The 20,140-nt window shown below is 43.8% G+C and overlaps 1 protein-coding gene across 1 annotated transcript in view; it reads right to left on the bottom strand.

Annotated features, from left to right (window-relative positions):
- The window catches only part of TENM4 (teneurin transmembrane protein 4), a 514,686-nt gene that overhangs the window by 251,783 nt on the left and 242,763 nt on the right, over window positions 1-20,140 (bottom strand). Inside the window, 1 exon segment of the mRNA XM_036743921.1 lies at window positions 224-409. Coding sequence (XP_036599816.1) covers window positions 224-409 — 186 coding nt within the window.

The raw sequence follows: 20,140 nt of genomic DNA, 5'->3' as shown, positions 1-20,140 counted from the left end.
TGAAAAAGCTGGTGATGGCGTCACTCAATGAAAGGACATTTCTGCTGAGTTCCCACATGAAAATGGATGATGTCAGAGGTGAAATGCACAAGGAGAGGCGTTCATGCTACACCACGTCACATAAACCCAATGAGACATGCTTCTGCCTCCTCCCACCCCTTACCCCCTAACCCCCCATCCCAGCCTAACAATGCCTTTAAAGGTTGTTTCCTGTCCCCCGTACCAATGGTGCAATGCTCTCCATTCCAGCCTGGGCTGCATTCACATTTGCCATCCCGGCAGGTCCCGTGCTCGTTGCAGCGAGGGTGGCATGCCCTCTGATCACAGGTTGACCCCATCCAGCCATCCTCACAGCGACAGGTGCCTCCCACGCAGACTCCATGGCCTCCACAGTCTGACGCGCAGATCTCTGGGGGGACGATCAAGAGATGGGGCAGGAAGGAGGTGGGGAGGAGAGGAAGTGGGAGAAGACAGTGGGGGGAAGGAAGAATGAGAAAAAAACCCCCAAAATCCAGAGTGTCGCTCTGCAGAAAAGCAGCCACACTTTACTTCTCAGCATTACAGGAATGAAAGGACTCTCTTGGGGTTGCTAACACTAATCCCCTGGGACAATACAAATCCAAGGGGCAGCTGACTTTCCCCTCTTTCTCCTCAATTTCCCTCAGCCCTTTCTCTTTTCCAAATGGACAAGTCTGGCTCACCAAGCTTTTATGTTTGCCAGTTCCAAGGGGGAAAGCCCTTCTGAACAGATGTAAGGAAAGTCAAATTTAATTAAAAATTGATTATATGAAAACAATCCAGAGATGAATCACTGATAATAAAGTTAAGTGATGTCAAAGTCTGTGTAACACATTTAACCAGGGGTTTGCTGCAGCTGCTGTGTTCCCTTTTCTAAACCTTGCCCTTGCTGCTCACTGAGGGGGAAAGAGGGAAGGAGAAGGAGCGGAGGATTATTCCCATTTTACAGATAAGGAAGCTGTGGCTCAGCAAGGTTCTGAGATGAGCTCTTAGGTTACATGGCTAGGAAAAGGCAGAGCCGGGCCTTAAGCTCCATCTCCTGATTCACCATGCTTCACTAATCACACCGTCTTCTAAGAATACAGAAAATACTTTGCCTGGTCCGTGATCTGGAACTACTTTGATTCTTCTATCTTGGTACCCAAACCTGAGAAACTCTTCTTCTCATCTGGGCTCCTCTACTTTATTTCCCTCTGTTCCACTTTCCGGCAAGCAAGACTACTGGCCACCCCTTGACCTTCTCTTACCAACCATGATCACACATTCCCTTCCCCACTCCTGAAACGCCTTCCTTCCACAAATCAGCTTTTGACATTCTGTTGTTCCTTCAGTTAAAAGGACCTTACCTCAGATGACTTTGAAGCGTTCTCTGATTTTCCCCAGACACAACCCTCCAAGGAGAAAGTGACCTCTCTCTCCCCAAATTTTTTTGAGCCTTTTTGCCTAACTTTTAATCTTTGCTGTGTTTATATTCTATGCTATTGCATAATTTTTCTTGCACATGTTATCTCCCTGGAATTCTTAGATTCCTTATGCAGAAGGCCTAGGTGATATCCGTTTCTGTGTGTTAGTACTTAGCAAGGCACCCTGTACACAGGAAGGGTTTAATAAATCTGGTCCAATTGAGTTGTGTCTCCATGGTAATTGTGACACCTCTCATTTATCTTGAATCAAATTCTTTTTGGCCCTTTAATAAAAGCAAGCCTGCCTTAGGCTCAAATGACTCATTTTTGGTTTAGAAGGGGCCTATATTCTATCTGGCCATTGAATAAATTTTTTTTTCAAAGTTAAGAAGATCTTATTGGAGGCAGCCTGGAATAGTGGGAAAGGGCATAAGACTTGGAGTCAGGAGGACTCAGGTTCAAATCTCACCTAAGACACAAGTTATGTGACTCTGGGAAAGCCATATAAGTCATATATCTCCCCCTCCTCCTCTTCTTTCCCCTTCTCCCTTCTTTTCTTTGCTTCTTTCTTCCTTCCCTCCCCTCCTTACTACATTCTAGCTGTAGTCACCCTCAGGTTTGCCTTGGCTCAGGGGCAGAGCTTATGTTATAATCTACAAGTTCCAGGAAAGAAGTCATCCCTGTTCCTCAACTTCCTCACTTGTAAAATGAGGTCTTTGGTCTAGACAACCTCTAAGATCCCTGTCAAACTCTAGGATCTTATGCTTTGGTTGTGAGTGGGCTGTGGCAACAAAGGAAGGAGGCCTTACATCCTTTTTTTAGTTTTCACTGGCATGATTTCTCTGGGCCTCGGTTTCCTCATCTGCGAATGAGAGGGTTGGACTTTGTGACTAGTGAGCCTCTTTCCAGCTCTAAACTGTGATCCTGCGGGTCATCCTCCTAAAAGTGAGAGCCACACACAGTGGGGTCATGGAAAGGCCCTTGGCTTGGGAACTGCGTAAACCTGAGTCTAGTCCCAGCTGTTAATCACGAGCTCCGAGACTTAGGGCTAGAAGAATTCTCTCCCTCTGAAATCTCACTGCACTTTGGACTTGTCACATCCTCATCACAGTCTGTGTCACTTGTGTACATGGGCTATTGTGTATATATTTTCTCCCTATCGCCAGTTTTGTTGATTTTTGTCCTGCCACTGGACTTCAGTGACTCTACAAGAGAGAGTGAAGCTCATGACTTTGTGTAGCTCTGCCTCACTTAAGTCATGGGTGATGTCATCAGTCCTCTTCATGCATCATCTCCTTAAAAGACTCACCCTGGGTAAGTCACTTAACCTCTTGGTACACTTTGCAAAGAAGGCGCTGACTTACATTAGTAGAAGCAATTTCCTCATCTGGGAGTTCTCTATAGCAATGAAATCAGAGGACCAGTCTTCCCATCCAACTGTATTTTAAGGCCCTGAGGGCCTTCTCTGGGGGGCCTATATGTAAAGCCCTAGGCACCAGGTTATAAAGACCAAAATGAAACAGGAACTAACGTTCTACAGGGGAGAGTGATATTCGAAATGCCTTAGAGCCCCACGGTCCTACTGGTTCTATGACACGCATCCCAGAAGGTTTGTTTCTTCTGCACACAGGTGTGCATTGTGTCAACAGCTGTTCCAGGTCATAGGTATAATGAGCTTGTGCATTTTTTGAGCCTCATCCAAGGCTTGGCCTGTTTGAATGCTTCACACGACCTGGAGTGAGTCAGTCTAAATTTGTTTGCATCACTCCAATTAACAGAGCCCCACAAATGAGAACAGGTCAAAAATTTCAACCAGGTGGAGAGACTTCTCTCGCCAGACTACTTTGCTCAGAGGTGAAGTGAGGGCTGCTGCAGATCTGACCCCTGAGGAAAGCGTTTGTGCATTTCCTGGCCCAAGGAAGAAGGAGGGGTTCTCCAAAGCTGAAAATGGCCTCTATCCTTTCACACACAGGTCAAAGCACTTGGGGCCCCCCAAGACAAAGAAAGACAAACAGCAGGCACTAACTAGGCCTCCCTCCTGCCTTTAGTCAATAGTCTTTCCCCCCCCCTTCATTCCCCTTCTCCCTTCTTCTCTTTTCTTCTTTCTTTCTCCCCTCCTCTCCTCTCCTCTTTACTATATTCTAGCTGTAGTGACCCTCAGATTTGCCTTGGCTCAGGGGCAGAGCTGATGTTATAATCTACAAGTTCCAGGAAAAAAGGTGGGGGACAGGGGTGATGGTCATTCATTTGCCTAGTTCAGGGTATTCTTCTGATGACGGTTTATAGTGCGAAAGTCATCAGCAAATGGTACATCTGTTAAACGAGGTGTAAGCCTGCAGGCAGAATATTTTCTACTATCAAAATTTGGCATTCCTTTGTAACCCTGCTCAAGAGACTCTAAATGGGGCCAGTTTTAATTTGGTCATCCAGTCTAAGAAGGCAATTTTCACTTGTTTCCTCACTGGCTGTTTTTGAGATAGCTAGGTGGCTCAGCGGATAGAGCCCTGGATCTGGAATCAGGAAGATCTGAGTTCAGATTTGACCTCAGACACTTACTAGCTGTGTGACCCTGGGTAAGTCACTTAACCTGTTTGCCTCAGTTTCCTCAATTGTCAAATAGGGATAATAAGAGTACCTAGCCCCCAGGGCTACTGTGAGAATTAAATGAGATAATATTTGTAAAGTGCTATGGAAACCTTAAAGCACTATATAAATACTATTACTGTTGTAGTAAAAAATATATAGCAGTGGCATGGTCTAATGCAGCCTGGAGGACACACGTGGCCCTCTTGGTCAAGTGCAGCCCTTTGACTGAATCCAAACTTCGCATGTGGCCTCCGGGCCTCAGGTTCCCCACCCCTGGTGGAAAGAGCACTAGATTTGGAATCAATAAACTTAAGTACTGAGACCACTTTCACTCAATTTAGCAACAAAACCGCTGAGCTAAGCCCCTGATTATGCATCTGAGACTGAGAGGCTTTCTTCTGACTGATACGTAGCCTTACAGTGAATATAGTCTTCAAAATCTGTATTACGCAAAGGTCTTTCCAGATTCTTTGTATCCATCATACTCGCTGGCCTTAATTATATTATCGTATTCTCCTACATTAATGTACCAAAATTTATGTAGACGTTGTTTTATGGTAGCACATTTACATTGTTTTCAGATGTTTTGCAATTCCATATACTACTATTACCGTGGAAATCTTTGAAGAGCGAGCTTTGGCTTGGTTTGGTTTTTTGTTAACACTTTCTAGGTATGTACTCCAACAACAGAATCACCAAAATCCAGGATAAATGACTATTTTTGTAACTTTACTGTGGGCTAACAGACTGCTGTGTAAAAAGATTCTAGTTAACCAAGAAGCATTTATTAAGTACCTACTGAGTGACAGGAACATAAAAAGAGAAGGCACTAGTCCCTGCTCTCAAGGAACTCACGGGCTGATGGGAGAGACAACATGCGAACAACTATGCAGAAACAAGATATAGGATAAACTGGGGGTAAACTCAGAGGGTTTATAAATGCTTAATAAATGATGACTAATGGATGGATCCACACTCTGCGTGAAGGAGAAGCTCACTATCTCCAGACGCAAACCGTTCTGCTGTTGGATAGGTGGTTATTGGGATGTTCTTCCTTACATAGAACTAAAACCTTTTTCCCCCGTATCTTCCACGGATTATTACAAGTCCTATCCTCCAGTACCAAATAAAAGAAAGGTAAGCTCTTCTGCCAAACAATTGCCTTTCATGCTGAAGCACTGAGTGGAAAGAACTTGGTGGCCCTTTGGTCTCATCCCTTCATCTTGTGGATAAGGAAACAAGAGCTCACAGAGGAAAAGAAATAATCAAGATGGCGAGTCAACTTCAAATAGAAATGGATTCTGCTTGCCACCAGGCGGGCTAACCTAGTCCAACCTTCATTTTACAGAAGAAGGGAAGTGACTTTGACAAGTCACATAGTAAGAAGCCAAGGGTTAAGTTACCGGACAGTTATTATTTGCATCGGCGCAAGGAGTTTCTGTACCTGGAGTTCCCTAAACCTTGATGAAATCAAAGATCTGGATTTTAAAAAAAAAACAGATACAAATGAAAAGGAGTTATGACTAGGAAGAAGGTAGAGATGGGGAGGAGATACTAGTATTCTCCACTCAAATTATCTGGTCTTTACTTGTGTATCTGCCCTTGAGGCCAGGGATTCTTTCTGGCTTGCTACCCCTGTCTCACAGGGCCTGTCCTGACTCCTAGCATTTTCTCTGCTTATCCCCCATCCCTACAATGCTCTCCTTCCTCATCTCTGCCTCCTGGCTTTCCTCAAGTCTCAGCTAATCTCCCACCTTCTGCAAGAAGCCTTCTCTTAACGCTAGGACCTTCCCTCTGCTGGTTGTCTCCACCATATACTGTCTTTATCTTGTTTATACAAACCAGTATACAAATAGTTATTTTCAGGGTGTGTCCCTCATTAGACCACCAGCTCCTTGCGAGTAAGGGCTGTCTTCTGCCTTTCTTTGTAGGAATGAATGAAACTAATGCATTCTAGGCCTCCGTGACTGCCTACCTTGTCAACAGCCTGCACCTCTGCTAACTTCACTGACTGCAGCGGAAGGAAACCAAGCTGCAGCCCAGGGGCTGGAAGGCCCAGAAAACAGCAGCCAGTTGGCATTCTTTGCCTTTGTAATGAAACCCAGGAACCTCTCCTACCTCTGGCAGTGTTTTTGTTCTGAGCTCCCCTTGTATTCAAGCCAACACAAAACTCAACCCTTCGGGCACATTCTCACACATGGTTTGGTTACACTACCAGTGAAGAGAGAGGAATCTTCCATCTAAATATTTCTTTAAGTTTCCTGTTTAACTCAGGGCATTCCTCCTGCCTCTAGCTATTAAACTGCCCTGAGGACATCTGCTCCCTACATTAGAACTTTACAAGCTGGGGTTCCCTCCCCCGTTCCAGCTTTAATGGCCGAGGTCTGATCAGGAGTAGCCTTCACGTTTATGGGGTGCTAATAGAAAAGATCAAACCCCGTTGGGGTCTTGGCTTTCATTAAACAGATGGGCCTTTCTGGCTGCCTAAGCAGAGAAGAGCAACCATCTGAAAAGGGGAGGGAAAACCTGGGATCAGAGAATCCCAAGGACCTCCAATGTACGATGTTCCAGCTAGAAGGGTCCTTACTGCATAGAACGGTAGGACAGAGAACACAGAAGCTTAGAACTGGAAGGTGCCAGAAAGCTCATCTTATTTTACAGAAAGGGATTATGAGTCCCAGAGAAGGTAAGTTACTTGTCAAGTTACAGTGAGAAGCAGAGTTAACATCTCTGGTTCATTTTCTTTGATATTCATACTCAGAACATTCACATATATAGATCATTGAGGTCACTGGTTTTAGTCTCAGTACTCTTTTTTTTGAGGGGGGAAGGCAAGGCAATTGGGGTTAAGTGACTTGCCCAAGGTCACACAGCTAATAAATGTCAAGTGTTCAAGGTTGGATTTGAACTCAGGTCCTCCCCCTCAGTACTCTTCTTAAACACCATTTCCAGTTTACTATTCCTCAAGAACTTCTAGGCCTCTCCACCGATGCTCTTATGTGCAATGTTGCATTTGCTCTATTTGACTCATTCTCTAGAATTCTCCATCTCCTGGATGTTTGCTTTTCCCACCCTGAAGAAACCTCCACCTTAGGGTCCTCTCTGCTGATTGGACACTTCCTACCCTGGACCATTACTTCTTTTTCTTTTTTTAAAACATATTTCCACAGTGGTCATTGTTGTAAAGAAGAATTAGAATCACAGGAAAGAAGAAACAAAAAAATAGAGAACATAGTATGCTTTGATCTATATTCAGACTGCACAGTTCTTTCTCCGGATGTGGATAGCATTTTCCATGAGGAGTCTTTCGGAATTAGTTGTCTTAGATTCTTATCTTTCTGAGAAGAGATAAGTCTATCAAAGTTGTGGACTGTTATTTCTTGACAGGCCCTAGGCATGCTCACTTCCCCCTTGTCTGGACTGATTCTCCATTTCTTCATTTATAGCTTTGCCCCAACTAGGGTTATCCCTCTCCCCTATCATTTCCAGTTTCCATTTATGTATTCTCTTCCCTTATTAGCATATAAACTCTTGGAAAGCAGGGGCTATCTTGATTGTTTTCTTTTATTTGTATCTCCTACATTAAAGTACCACCTTTATGGGTCTCTGTTTCCCCACCTGCAAAATGAGGGTTTTGAAAAGAACGACCTCTAGGGTTCCTCGCAGCTCTAAATCCAAGGATCCTACGTACAACTTGATAACAGTATCTGAGTTATACAAATGTAAGTTATGATTTTCATAAGATTTCCCCACAGTAGGGCCACGTTCTTGTAGATCTTGATAAAATTGTGTGGTTTTTTTTTGCCAAAAGGTAAAACCCCTTTTCTTTAAATATGGGGCACCTTGGCTGGATTTCCTCTGTAAATATTTTCAAAATCATTATCCTACCAAGGTGACAGAAGAATGTTGAAAGCAGGTAGATCTGGCTGTCTGTTGACCATGCATTCATTGCATGGATTTAACTCAAGACTTCAACAGTTTAAGAACTTTGAAGTTTTTTTTAAATTTTTTAAACCCCAGACTTGACAAGTTTGCTTCTGATCTGGGAGCCAGATGAATTTTCTGCTTTCAAGGAAAGAAAAACAACACAAGGGGAAAAAAGGCATAATGTTCTCACCCTCAAGTTGAGACTGTAATTAATGTAACCTAAGGGTATACAGAAGGGCCTTGAGGAATCCTCTGGAAAGACTCAAAGAGTGAGGCTCAACACATCTGGCCAATTTACTACCTGAACCATATGGACATTTTCCTTTGGACACTAACTAGCTGGGTATGTTATACGACCTCTCTGAGCTTTAGTGTGCTCATCTGTAAAATGGGGATGAATAAATACCTATGGTGGTCATTTCACAGAGCAGTGAAGAAGCTCTAATGAGACCATGTGACCATCTTCATTCTATATACAGCCCCCAACCCTTCCGACATTCCATACCTAGCTCTGGGAACAAAGATCAGATGATACTACCATTGTTCTATGACTCCATTTACCACTCCCATGCTTTCCTTTTTATTTTTTTTTTGGAGGGGGGAAGGCAGGGCAATTGGGCTTAAGTGACTTGCCCAAGGTCACACAGCTAATAAGTGTGTCAAGCATCTGAGGTCGGATTTGAACTCAAGTCCTCCTGACTCCAGGGCCGGTGCTCTCCTCACCGCACCACCTAGCTGTCCCTAGTCCCATGTTTTTCTTGACCCAAACACCCCTCATTGGCCATGACTACAGTATATGCACTATCTCCTGCTATCAGAATGAAAACTTCTTAAGGGTAGGCACTGTCTTGCTTTTTCTATTTCTATCCTCAGGGCTCAGCACTGTGCCTGGCATACAGTAAATGCCTGATAGATATTTTTCATGTGTTCACAGATGTCACTGATTGTTATATGCAAAGGCAGGAGCCCCTGTGGACAGCAGATCTTTCAACAAATATTCGTTAATTATGTACCAGGTTCTATTTAGAATGTCAGGGATACAATGATTAAGATAAATCATGTTAAAACAAGGGAACAACGTGACAAGTGCACAGGAAAGGTATACACAAATCTCTCTGAGGACTTTAAGAAAGGGAGAAAGCACAAACATCTTGCTGGGGTCTGGGAGGTCATGTAAACTTCATGGAAGAGGGACGTCTAGAATATCTTCAAATACAGCTGAGAAGGGAGGTGGCATCAGACTGTGGATAGCCTTGAATGCCAACTTAAAGAATCTGAAATTGACCTTATAGGACTTTGAACTAGGCAGTGACATGATCAGGATGATGCATTAGGCCCGATGGGCAAAAGTTCCAGTGAGGAGGCACCATGGTTCAACAGAAGAAAGAACTTTCAGACCCTCAGAAGTGTCCCCAAATGGAACAGACTTCCCTAGGAGACAGTGAGATCCCCTAGAGCTAGCTGGACTTGTCAAACATGTTGTACCTGCTCAGGTATAGGTTGGCAATGAGCTCTTAGGCCCCTGGCAACCCCAAGTCTAGGATTTGAACATATATATATGTATATACATACACACACACACACACACATATGTGTATATATATATGTATACACACACACATATATATGTGTGTATATGTATGTATGTATGTGTATATATATATATTATATATATATATATATATGGAGAGAGAGAGAGAGAGCATGTGCACAGAGTCTGCAAAATGCTTTACATACATTATCTCCTCTGATCTCCCCTACTAGGGAGACAGTATAGTATGGCAGAAAGGACATGGGATTAGGAGCCAGAGGAACTGGGTTTGAATCCTGTCTCCACTTGTGTGATCTTGGCCAAATTTATCCATTATTCTGGGCCTCAAATTTTTTCATCTATAAAAGGGGTGGGGTTTGGGTTTGATAACCACTATGGTGACCCTGAGCAAGTCACTTTGCCCTGTTTGCCTCAGTTTCCTCATCTGTCAAATGAGCCGGAGAAGGAAATGCCAAAACCACTCAGTATCTTTGCCAAGAAAACCCCAAATGGCATCACAAAGAGTCAAACACAACTGAAATATTGAGCACAACAACAAAGGTCCCTTCTAGAGCCAAAGCTATGTTCCTCTGACCCCACGACAAATCTGAATTGCCCAGGATCACACAATGAGCGAATGTCTGAGGCAGGATCCAAACCCAGGCCGACTGCCAGCTTAGACGCTCCACCATACCATGCTGCAGTACCAGGTAAGGGGCTTTAGCACATGCACTGACTCTAGGGGTGAGGGCGACAGGAAAGCTGGGAGGCGAAGCCTCTAGGCTAAATGAACGCTGCAGGATGTACAAAAAGAAAAAAAAAGCCCTCCTGCTTCTTCACAGCAGATGCTAATTGGCCCGCCAGCACTTACGAAGTCCATGGTCTATTAAGGCAACGTTTTAATTCGTCTGGCCTTATTTTCACAATCCTGTTCATTAAAAACGTTGGGAGGAGAAGGAGTCGCTGCTCCCAAATGGGAAAGAGATCTGCATAATTTTCCCATCAAATCACTTCCACGTGTGAAGATGCCCCGAACTTGACCCGGCGGAGACACAAGCCCACAGCCAAAAGCTTCCCACTTGAGGAGAACTGATGCAGATGGAAATTGTTTCTAAAATTCATGAGGAGGGAAGGCAGAGATGGGGCCGCGTTTCTCCTCGGCTGAACCTTTTAATGACTCGGAATCTGGTACTCAGATGTAAGATCTGGTGAAACTGTGCTGTACTTCTCAGGGCTGAGGGCACTCGGAATGACCTTGAGAAAGGCAGCCAGAATCCTGGCTTTACTGCTTGCTAGGAAGGTGACTGGAGTCAGGTGAAAACCTCACCTCTGCTCCTTCCTACCCAGGTCATCTCAGAAGGTTGAATGACATTCCTGGGTCTTAGTTTTTTTCACTGTGAAATGAGAGGGTGGGGTTCTCTCCCTATTTTGTATCATGGGCTTCTCTGGCAAAATTCTTATTATTACTGTTATCATTTTTTAGGGATTCAATCCGAGTTAATGACTTGCCCAAGGTCACACAGCTAATAAGTATCCAAGGATGCATTTGAATTCAGGTCCTCCTGCTTCCAGGGCTGGTGCTCTATCTACTCCACCATCCTAGCTGCCCTCTAGAATTGTAAATAAAATACAAAAGATAGCAAACGAAACCAGCTATATTTAAATAAAGATGTAACTGCTTTCCCCACCAAGTTCATGGACCATCTTGCAATCTATCTACAAGCCCAGGTTAAGGGAACCCCTGGACTGGATAATTTCTGAGGTCCCTCTCAGCACTTGTAGTTTAGGAAGTCTCAATTTCCTCCTCTGTACAATGGGGGTATTATAACTCTTGGATGGTGTGCTTCATAGGACCATTGTGAGGAAAGTACCTAGTAGACTTTAAAATGCTAAATAAAGGTAAGACATGGCTATGATTTTGTACAGGATCTTGGGTAGGATTTCGTGTCTCACAGCCAGCTCCTAGAGCGTTGGCCATGGCACCATCATCTCTACACACTTAGAGCATATAGAATCTTGCAGCTGAACAGGTAAAGACCCCCAGAGTGACTATAGGATAACGAGAGGGATTTTCATGGGGGGCCAAGAGATTGTCTCACAGGGTGACGGAATGGAGGTCTCCCCTCCTTTAGTGACTCCCACTGCTCTCTAGTTGTTTCAGATTTATCCCTGCTTCCCTAAGCTGACCACCGGCTGCTTGGGTGGAGGGCCTGAGTCCTTAGACTGCTTGGTGTTCTAACGCAGTAAAGCAGAGCATAGGAGGTACTCAGTACCACTCTGCCTATTAGACTGTGAGTTCCCAGACCATGTATGGGCATTTATATCCCCAATCTCTAAGATATGGTAAGTACTCTGCATAAGCTGAGCGCTCAATAGATTCATCCTTATTCATTCATTCACTCATTGATTCAACAAAAACTTCTTGACTAAAGAAGCAACATGTGACCCTGGGCAAGTCACTTAGCCTCTCTCTTTGCCTCAGTATTCTCATCTATAAAATGGGGATAATAATGGCAATTATCTCCCGAGTTTGCCATGAGAATTTACTATTACTATTTTTTTTTACTTGGAGTCAGGAAGGCCTGAGTTCAGATTCTTTTGATGATTCCTTTGCTTAACCATAAGCTAATAAAGTTTACCTGTCTCCATTGCTTCATCTGTAAAATCATGATAAAAAAATCCCTGTAGTGCCTACGTCACAGGCTATTGTAAGGTATGGATACTGAGTTCATAGTACATAGGAGGCACTTAATAAATGTGGACTGACGGATGGATGTGCTGTACCAACCTTAAAGTGCTACATGCAGGTCTGTTCCTGTGTTTGCCATCTCCAGAAAACAACCACAGGAGGGAGATGAGGAGCGAAGGCTGGGTGAGGATGGTCAGTGTCAAGAGAAAGGGGCATGAATAGAGGACTCTCCTATGTGAGAAGCAGAGGGGGAGAGTTGGGCAGTTGTCGGCCTCGGAAGCTCCCGATGTGGCTTTGGATATGGATTCCACCACTTCTCAGTTCTGTGATTGCGGGCAAGTTACTTCACCCCATTTCATCTTTGTTTCAGCACTGGGAAAACAAGCCCCAAAATACTGGCCTGTGGAGGGACGTATCAAGAGTGCCATGGGAACCAGATGGGGAGTCTCACAATACGTGCTATCTGGAGCCTCTGTGATATGCTTATCACGCAAAATTGTCCCCCTTGGTTACCTGCATCTGTGTCTTAGCATTCTCTGCTGTGACAGGGACACTCCCTGGGGGCTGAGGAAGGGCGGTGAGGGCTGTCTTTTCTACACTTTCCATTTTCCCCAGTGCTGACCACTGCTATCTGTATGTAGCAAGAGTTTAAAAAAAAACTGCTTGCTAAATGCATGACAGATAACTGCCCCGCTTACCTCATTGGACTATTAGGAATAGGTTAGAAGGAATCTTAGCCCACAGAATACTCTAATTGAAAGGGATCTCAGCACACGGAATGTAAGGGGCGGAAGGAAGCTTCCAGCCTGTCAAGGGTTGCAAAATGCTTTATATAACCTTATCTTGCTTGTTTCCTTTATGAAGGGGGGGCACGAGAGAGAACTGCCTCAGATTAGGAGTCAGAGGACCTGAGTACAAATCCTAATTCTCCCACTTACTACCGGTGTGACTCTAGGTAAGTCATTTAAGGTCTCTGGACTTCAGTTTCCTTGTCTGTAAAGTGGGGGACGGGTTTGGACTCAGAAACCTCAAAGGCCCTTTGAAGCTCTAATCTATCATCTTAAGACCCTCACACATAACTCTCTTTTCATTTTATTCCCAATTTCCAGGGGAACAAACTGAGGGTAGTAAAAGATGACCAGGCTCACATGACTAGTCAGTGTAGATCGTGAAGACTGGCCACCTCATTTTAGAAAAAAGTAAACTGAGGCACAGGTACCATATTCCCACAGTCCTATGCTACAGAGTTATTTGCTGGTCTGCCAATAAAACTCCAACAGTGCCTGATTTCAGTACTGCTCGAAAATTGCAAGTTCCCCAGGTGAGCGTTTGTGGGATATTCCCTTTCTCCTCGTCCCTTCACCTCCCCCAGGACTGATATAGAGCTCAGGGCTGGGGGAAGGGGCAGGAATGAGAAGGAAGGAGGCCAAACCCAAGCAGAGAAATGAAGATCACTTAGGCACTAAGGAAAAACCAGAGTGATCTTCCCACGTGATGGAAATTCTGCATATGTTGTTGGAGTGTCAGGCCCTGCCATGAAACATGCTTCTGAAGGTACAAAGCTAATTAACCTTTCAACCACACTACCTTTTAACTCATCTAACAGTGCCCAGAAACCTTTCAAACCAATCAGCAAAGAGGACTCTAGTGCATCGGCACCAGGTGCCCTCACCCCTGCCCTGATTGAAAGCCTTTAAAAAGCACGTCACCCCGGGAGCTCCTGGGTAATGCTAATGCTTGTATAACCTATGTATAACCTATGCTAATACACTTAATTTGAGGCCATATTACTTTCCAATTAGAATTATTCTACTAAGGACCAAATTCCCAAGCCCAGGACTAAGGAGAGCCCGTGTGTCTGTTACTTAAAACGTGATAGGAATAGTGGGGAAGGAACCCTGGCCTGGAAGTTGGGGGATCTGGGTTCTAGTCCCTGCTCTGCCCCCTTGGGCAAGTCATAACATTCATAGACCTCAAATCTCCTATCAAAAAGTACCATGATGCTGTTATCCTGTTAAGCATCTCTCGGTGATCCAGGGCTGGAATATAGTCAAGAGCCCAATCAAGTGAAAGAAAGACAGTGGTCACTGCAGGTACATGTGGATGTGTGTACACACACACACACATACACGCACACACATGCACACACACACTTTTAAAAATTACTATGCTGGTCATTAGCTGCTGGTACCATAGCCACTTCCCTTCCCTCCATCTCTAGCTTTCCATGTCCTAACCTCCCAGCTCACCAACACTTGTCACATAAGCATAAGGCTGGTTCTGAGGACTCACCTCATCGCAGATTTTGAATCTAGTTGGAGAAATAACAGCTCACCCTTTGAGAGCATTTTGAGGGTTCCTAAAGAACTGGCCTCGTGACAACACGGTGAGGCAGTTTATGTAAGGATGAAGCACCTGAGATGCAGAATTTGGTACGTGACTTGCCCGTGTCTGCCCAGCTAGTGAGCTGTGGATGGAGAATTTGAACCCACGGAGACCTGGACGTGTACAAACTGGGTAGCTGATCCTGGGTGAGTCACTTAACCTCTCTATTCCTTAGTTTCCCCATCTATAAAATGACTTGGATTCGATGGCTTCAAAGTTCCATTCCAGTTCTAAATCTAACACCTGTTGGCAAGTGCCCAGGAGAGGTACAGACTGAGTGACTGAGAAGGTACAGGGCAGGTAAAAACAGAATTAGCATGGAAGAATTGAGAAGAGAACAAACACTTTTAGCTGGGGGCATCTGGGAAGGCTACATGAAAGAGGTGGCTCCCAAGATGGACCTTGAAAGAATGGAAATATTTCAGAAATAGAGATGTGGTGAGGAGACCATTTCAGGAATGGGGGTTATGGTGCACAAAGATACAGGATCTGAAAGCAAAGAATGAGATCTGAAAATAACTATTAATCTGGTTGGGCAGTTAGGCGGCACAGTGGTTAGAGTGCCAGGCTTGGAGTCAGGAAGACTTATCTTCCTGAGTTCAAATCTGGCCTCAGACACTCACTAGCTGTGTGACCCTGGGCAAGTCACTTCACCCTGTTTGCCTCAGTTTCCTCATCTATAAAATGAACTGGAGAAGGAAATGGCAAACCACTCCAGTATCCTTGCCAAGAAAACCCCAAATGGGGTCACAAAAAGTCAGATACAAATGAAATTATTATACAACAACGACAAATTATTATTGTTTGCCTGTAACAATAAGCATGAAGGGAATTAATGTGAAATAAGACTCAAAAGATTGGTTGGAGCAAGATTATGGAGGTCCTTGAATGCCAAGATCCAGACCTTCATCCTACAACCAACGTTGAAAGGAGAGATTGTAGGATGTTGTGCAGGTAGAAATAGTATTTGGTAAAAAAAGAAACAGAAGACAAAAGAGAAAGAGAAGGAACATTTATGTCTAGGTCTGCTTTACTTCTCTTTCTTTCCCCCATTTCTTCCCTTCTTTGATTCAACCAGAAAGGCTGACCATCACATTGTGTCTACACCCTTCCACCCCGCCTCCCCCTCATCGCTTGTACATTCCTTTTTTGTCTCTTCTTTTTCTCTTTTCTTCTTTCACTTTCTCCTCCTCCTCCTTTATGCCAGTGTCAATCTCCGTTATTTATTATTCTGAACTTCGATATTAAACTGTCATTTGCTGTCCGGGAGCAGTGCACGAAATGTCAAACCTCAATGGATGTTATTCCTGGGATGAAATTCTATCCTCCTCCTACCCCCTCCCCAAATGTGTCTCTATATAAATATCCCAACCTGATAGATTAGGTTTTTCCTTTGATGTTTAATTGGATCTTGGTGCTTTCTCGGATGAGAATCTAAAGCTTCCCAAGAAGTAACAATTCTTTCTGCATAAATGAGGCTCATACCAGGGGTGGGTGCTTGGTACAGAATCTAATTTTCTCTCCCATCCACGAACATAAGACAATTTCTGTGGCATGAAAGCATCTCGCTCAGTCTTTCTGTCATTAATAAGAATTAAATTCTGTTCCCTCAAATTTAAATGTAATTATGTTTTGCCTCGTAAATAAAATTGAATTAGCATTTTTAAAACTTAGCACTAATGCAACTACTATATTGAAAGTTGTGTTTTTTTTAACCCTATTACTCCCTGAACTAGGTCTTTTTTATTATCAGTCACTGAGTATTCTTTTGCTGTTGGTCAGGAAGCAATGTAAAAATAGATTTTCCAGCTTTCCAGACATGTGCTACTGCTGTTACTCAGAGACGGCAGGAGATTGTGTCAAGAGCTCTATAGACTTGGAGTCAGAAGGCAGAGTTTTGAGTCCAGCTTTGCAATTTACTAACCATAATTCTATGGGAGAAATCTGAGCCTCAGTTTCCTAATTGGTAAAAGGAGAGTAATAAAGTCTGCACTACCTGCCTCCTAGGGCTTTTGAGGTTGGGAACCTGGAAGACTCATAGAAAAGGCGGAGTTAGGAAGGTGGAGTAGGGTTTGGTGGAAAAACCCACAAGGTCTCTTTTGGATCTCCTGAATTTGATATGCCTATGAGGACATCAGATTTGAAATGTCTAATAGGGGGCTGGTGACACAGGACTGGAGCTCAAGGGAGAGACTAGGGGTGTGTGTGTGTGTGTATGTATGTACGTATGTATGAGGCAGAGAGAGAGAGTATCGGTTATCTTCGTAGAGATAATGACTGAATTTATGGGGGGTGATGAAATCACCAAGACAGCGTAGAGGATCCAGGGTCCAGGATGAAGCCTCAAGGGACACCCACACATGGAGAATACCACACTAAGGATATGAATGATGAACCAGCAAAGGAAACTGGGAAAGAACATCTAGACATATAGGGGAAGAACCAGGAAGGAAAAATGCCACAAGAGATGGCAGCAAGAGGAATATAAGAAAATATAATAATATATTAATAATAACAGTTAACAAGAAAAATAAGAATTATAAAAAAAGCTACTGGATTTGACAATTAAGAGATCACTGGTCATTTTGGAGAGAGCCATTTTAGAATGAGTGATGAGGTCCAAAGCCAGACTGCAGGGGATTGAGAAGTGAGAGGAGAGAAAGTAGAGATCCAAGTATAGACAATTTTTTCTAGGGGTTTAGCTGTAAAAGAGAGAAGAGATAAAGGGGGATAGCTTAAGGGGATGGTACAGTGAATTAAAGGTTCTGTTTAAGGATACGAGAAATGACTATCTTTGTAGGAAGCAAAGAAAGAACCAACAGATCAGAAGAGACTGAAAATAAGGATGACAGCTGTGTTGGTGGGAGTAATTTGCCGGAGCTCTGATATTTTACAGTCTAAGACCCTTTTCGGCCTTAATTGTCCAGGAGCCCAAGGTTCTGGCTCTGTGTCTGGTTTTATTTCTATCACACTGCACGTATACCTAGAAAGGTTGGTTTCTGCTTAATTTCCTGCTTCATAGAATCATAGAATCTTCGATCCGACCCAAAGCATAAAACCCTTCGAGAGTACCCTCAGCAGGCGATCTCCTAGACTAGGCTCTGTTTGTGGATGATGAGCACGTGGAAGCAGCTCAGAGGGTCTTCATAGTGGTTACAGGATGACAGAATGCAGAGCTGGGAGGAATGCCGGTGGTCACCAACACTCTCCCCTCTTCCCAGACTAAAAAAAGCTGACATTTGAAGCAGTGGACACGATGTTCTCAGGGTCACACAGATAGTCAGTATCAGGGATTACCTTCTTCTCACTCTGTGTGTACCTCTTGTGCACCCATTTATCTACAAGCTGTCTTCCCTGTTAGAATATAAGCTGCCTGAGGGCAAGGGCTGTTTTTGTGTTGTTATCTTTCTTTCTATCCCCAAAGCTTAGCTCTGTGCTTGGTCCACAGTCATGATTTAATAAATGTTTGTTGACTGACTGGCTGTTTTGAACCCTAGGCCTATGTCTCCGAATCCAGGACTATTTCCATGGTATGTTCAGAGAAAACAAAAGAGTCCTCTAAAACCAAGCCCTTTCTTAGGACCTCAAGTCTGAGTGCACCGATTTCGTCTTTACCTCTCTCTGACTCTCAGAATTCCTAGCTTATTCTAAACCTTGATTCAAGCATCACTTCCTTCATGGGGCCTCTGCTCATTCCTGTATTCTTCCACATAACTCCTCTTTCCCCAAATTATCTTGGAGTTACTCATCATATATTTTGCATGTACTGAGAATTAAGTGGCACAATGAATAGGCCGCTAGACCTGGAGTCAGAAAGTCCAGAATTCAAATCCAGCCTCAGACAAGTACTAGCTGTGTGACCCTGGTCAAGTCACTTATCTTCTGTCTGCTTCGGTTTCCTCAAATGTAAAACAGGGGTCAATTAATAGCACCAATCTCCTAGGGTAGTTGTGAGGCGCAAATGAGATTTATTTGTAAAATGCTTTGTAAACCTTGTAGAATTACATAAACATTACTACCACGATCACCATCACCACTACTACGTATATGCAAACATGCTGTTTCCCTGGACAGATTTATAAGCTCCCTGAGGACAGAAACTGCTTCGTTTTTGTGTTTATAATCCTAGTGCTGACAACAATTTCTTTGTTCAGTCATTTCAGTCCTGCCTGACTCTTCATGACCCCATTTAGGGTTTTCTTGGCAAAGATACTGGAGGGGTTTTGTCATTTCCTTCTCCAGCTCATTTTACAGATGAGGAAACTGAGTCAAACAGGGTGAAGTGACTTGCCTAGGGTCACGTAGCCAGTAAGTGTCTGAGGCTGGATTTGAACTCAGGAACATGAGTCTTCCTGACTTGAGGCCCAGCACTCTATCCACTGTGCCACCTAGCTGCCCACCTAGTATGGACTGGCACATATCAGGTGCTTCATAAATGCCTGACTGATTCAAATGACCCCAACAGTCCTCCTAAAAACCGGATTAGTGAAATTATAAAGGTGATAAAGCACCTGCATGAACGTGCACTTCAAAGGCAGAACCTCAGCTATGCAGTTTTTCTAGACTAGAGAACCAGAGACAGTGACAGCAGCCTAGAAAAGGGTCATTTCAGCCAAACATACTGAGAGAGAGAGAGAGACAGAACAGACTGCACTAAAAATGAGGAATGCATAAAAACATCTCTGCAGCACTTTCTGTACAGCAGCTGCAGGCTGTAAAACGGGTATTATTATCAAAATTTTATCTGAGGAAACAGAGGCTCAAAGAGTGCCCAGGGTCACGTGTTCAGAAGTCGTAGAGATGAGACTCAAACCCAGGTCTTCTAGCTTCAGACCAGGGCTCCTTGTAGTATACCACATGGGCCCAGGAAAGTCTGAGGGAAATGCAGGGGCAGCCAAAGGTTCCAATTCAACCTGGCCCACATTTTAGAAGGGTCTGTTATATGCAGAGCACTATGGTAGACATGGACAGCTAGGTGGCACAGTGGATAGAGTGCCAGCCCTGGAATCAGGAAGACCCGAGTTAAAATCCTCAAACGCTTGTTAGCTGTGTGACTGTGGGCGAGTTACTTTACCCTGTTTGCCTCAGTTTCCTCATCTCTAAAATGAGCTAGAGGAGGAAATGGCAAACCACTCCAGTATTTTGCCAGGAAAACCCCAAATGGGGTCATGTAGACTCAGATATGACTGAAAATGACTACACAACAATAGAGCAGAAATAGAATTTAGATAAGATGCAGCCCTTTCCCTCTTGGGGTTTATTGATTGGTTAGTAGGGGAATAGGACATGAAGATGATTATATCACAATAAAATAAAATTCATTTTATATTTGTTGCATATATACTTATATTTATACTTATTTTCTCTATTACAATTACAAGCTCCTCCTGTGAAGGGATTATTTCAGTCTTTGTATCTGTATCCCCAGGGCCTAGCATAGTGCCTGGAAGGCACAATACAGCTGATGTTTAATAAATGCTTAGTGACTGACTGAATAAAAAAAAATTAGTAAGATCAGTGAATAAGAGGGCAAAACAGAAGGCTATACATAGACTGAGGAGAGGAAAAGCTTGTTAATGAAACAAGGGGATGATAGATTCA

Source organism: Trichosurus vulpecula, chromosome 2 (assembly GCF_011100635.1).
Source record: "Trichosurus vulpecula isolate mTriVul1 chromosome 2, mTriVul1.pri, whole genome shotgun sequence".
Taxonomy (NCBI): domain Eukaryota; kingdom Metazoa; phylum Chordata; class Mammalia; order Diprotodontia; family Phalangeridae; genus Trichosurus; species Trichosurus vulpecula.
The sequence above is the reverse complement of the archived record's forward strand: the minus strand, read 5'-3'. Positions and strand labels throughout refer to the sequence as shown.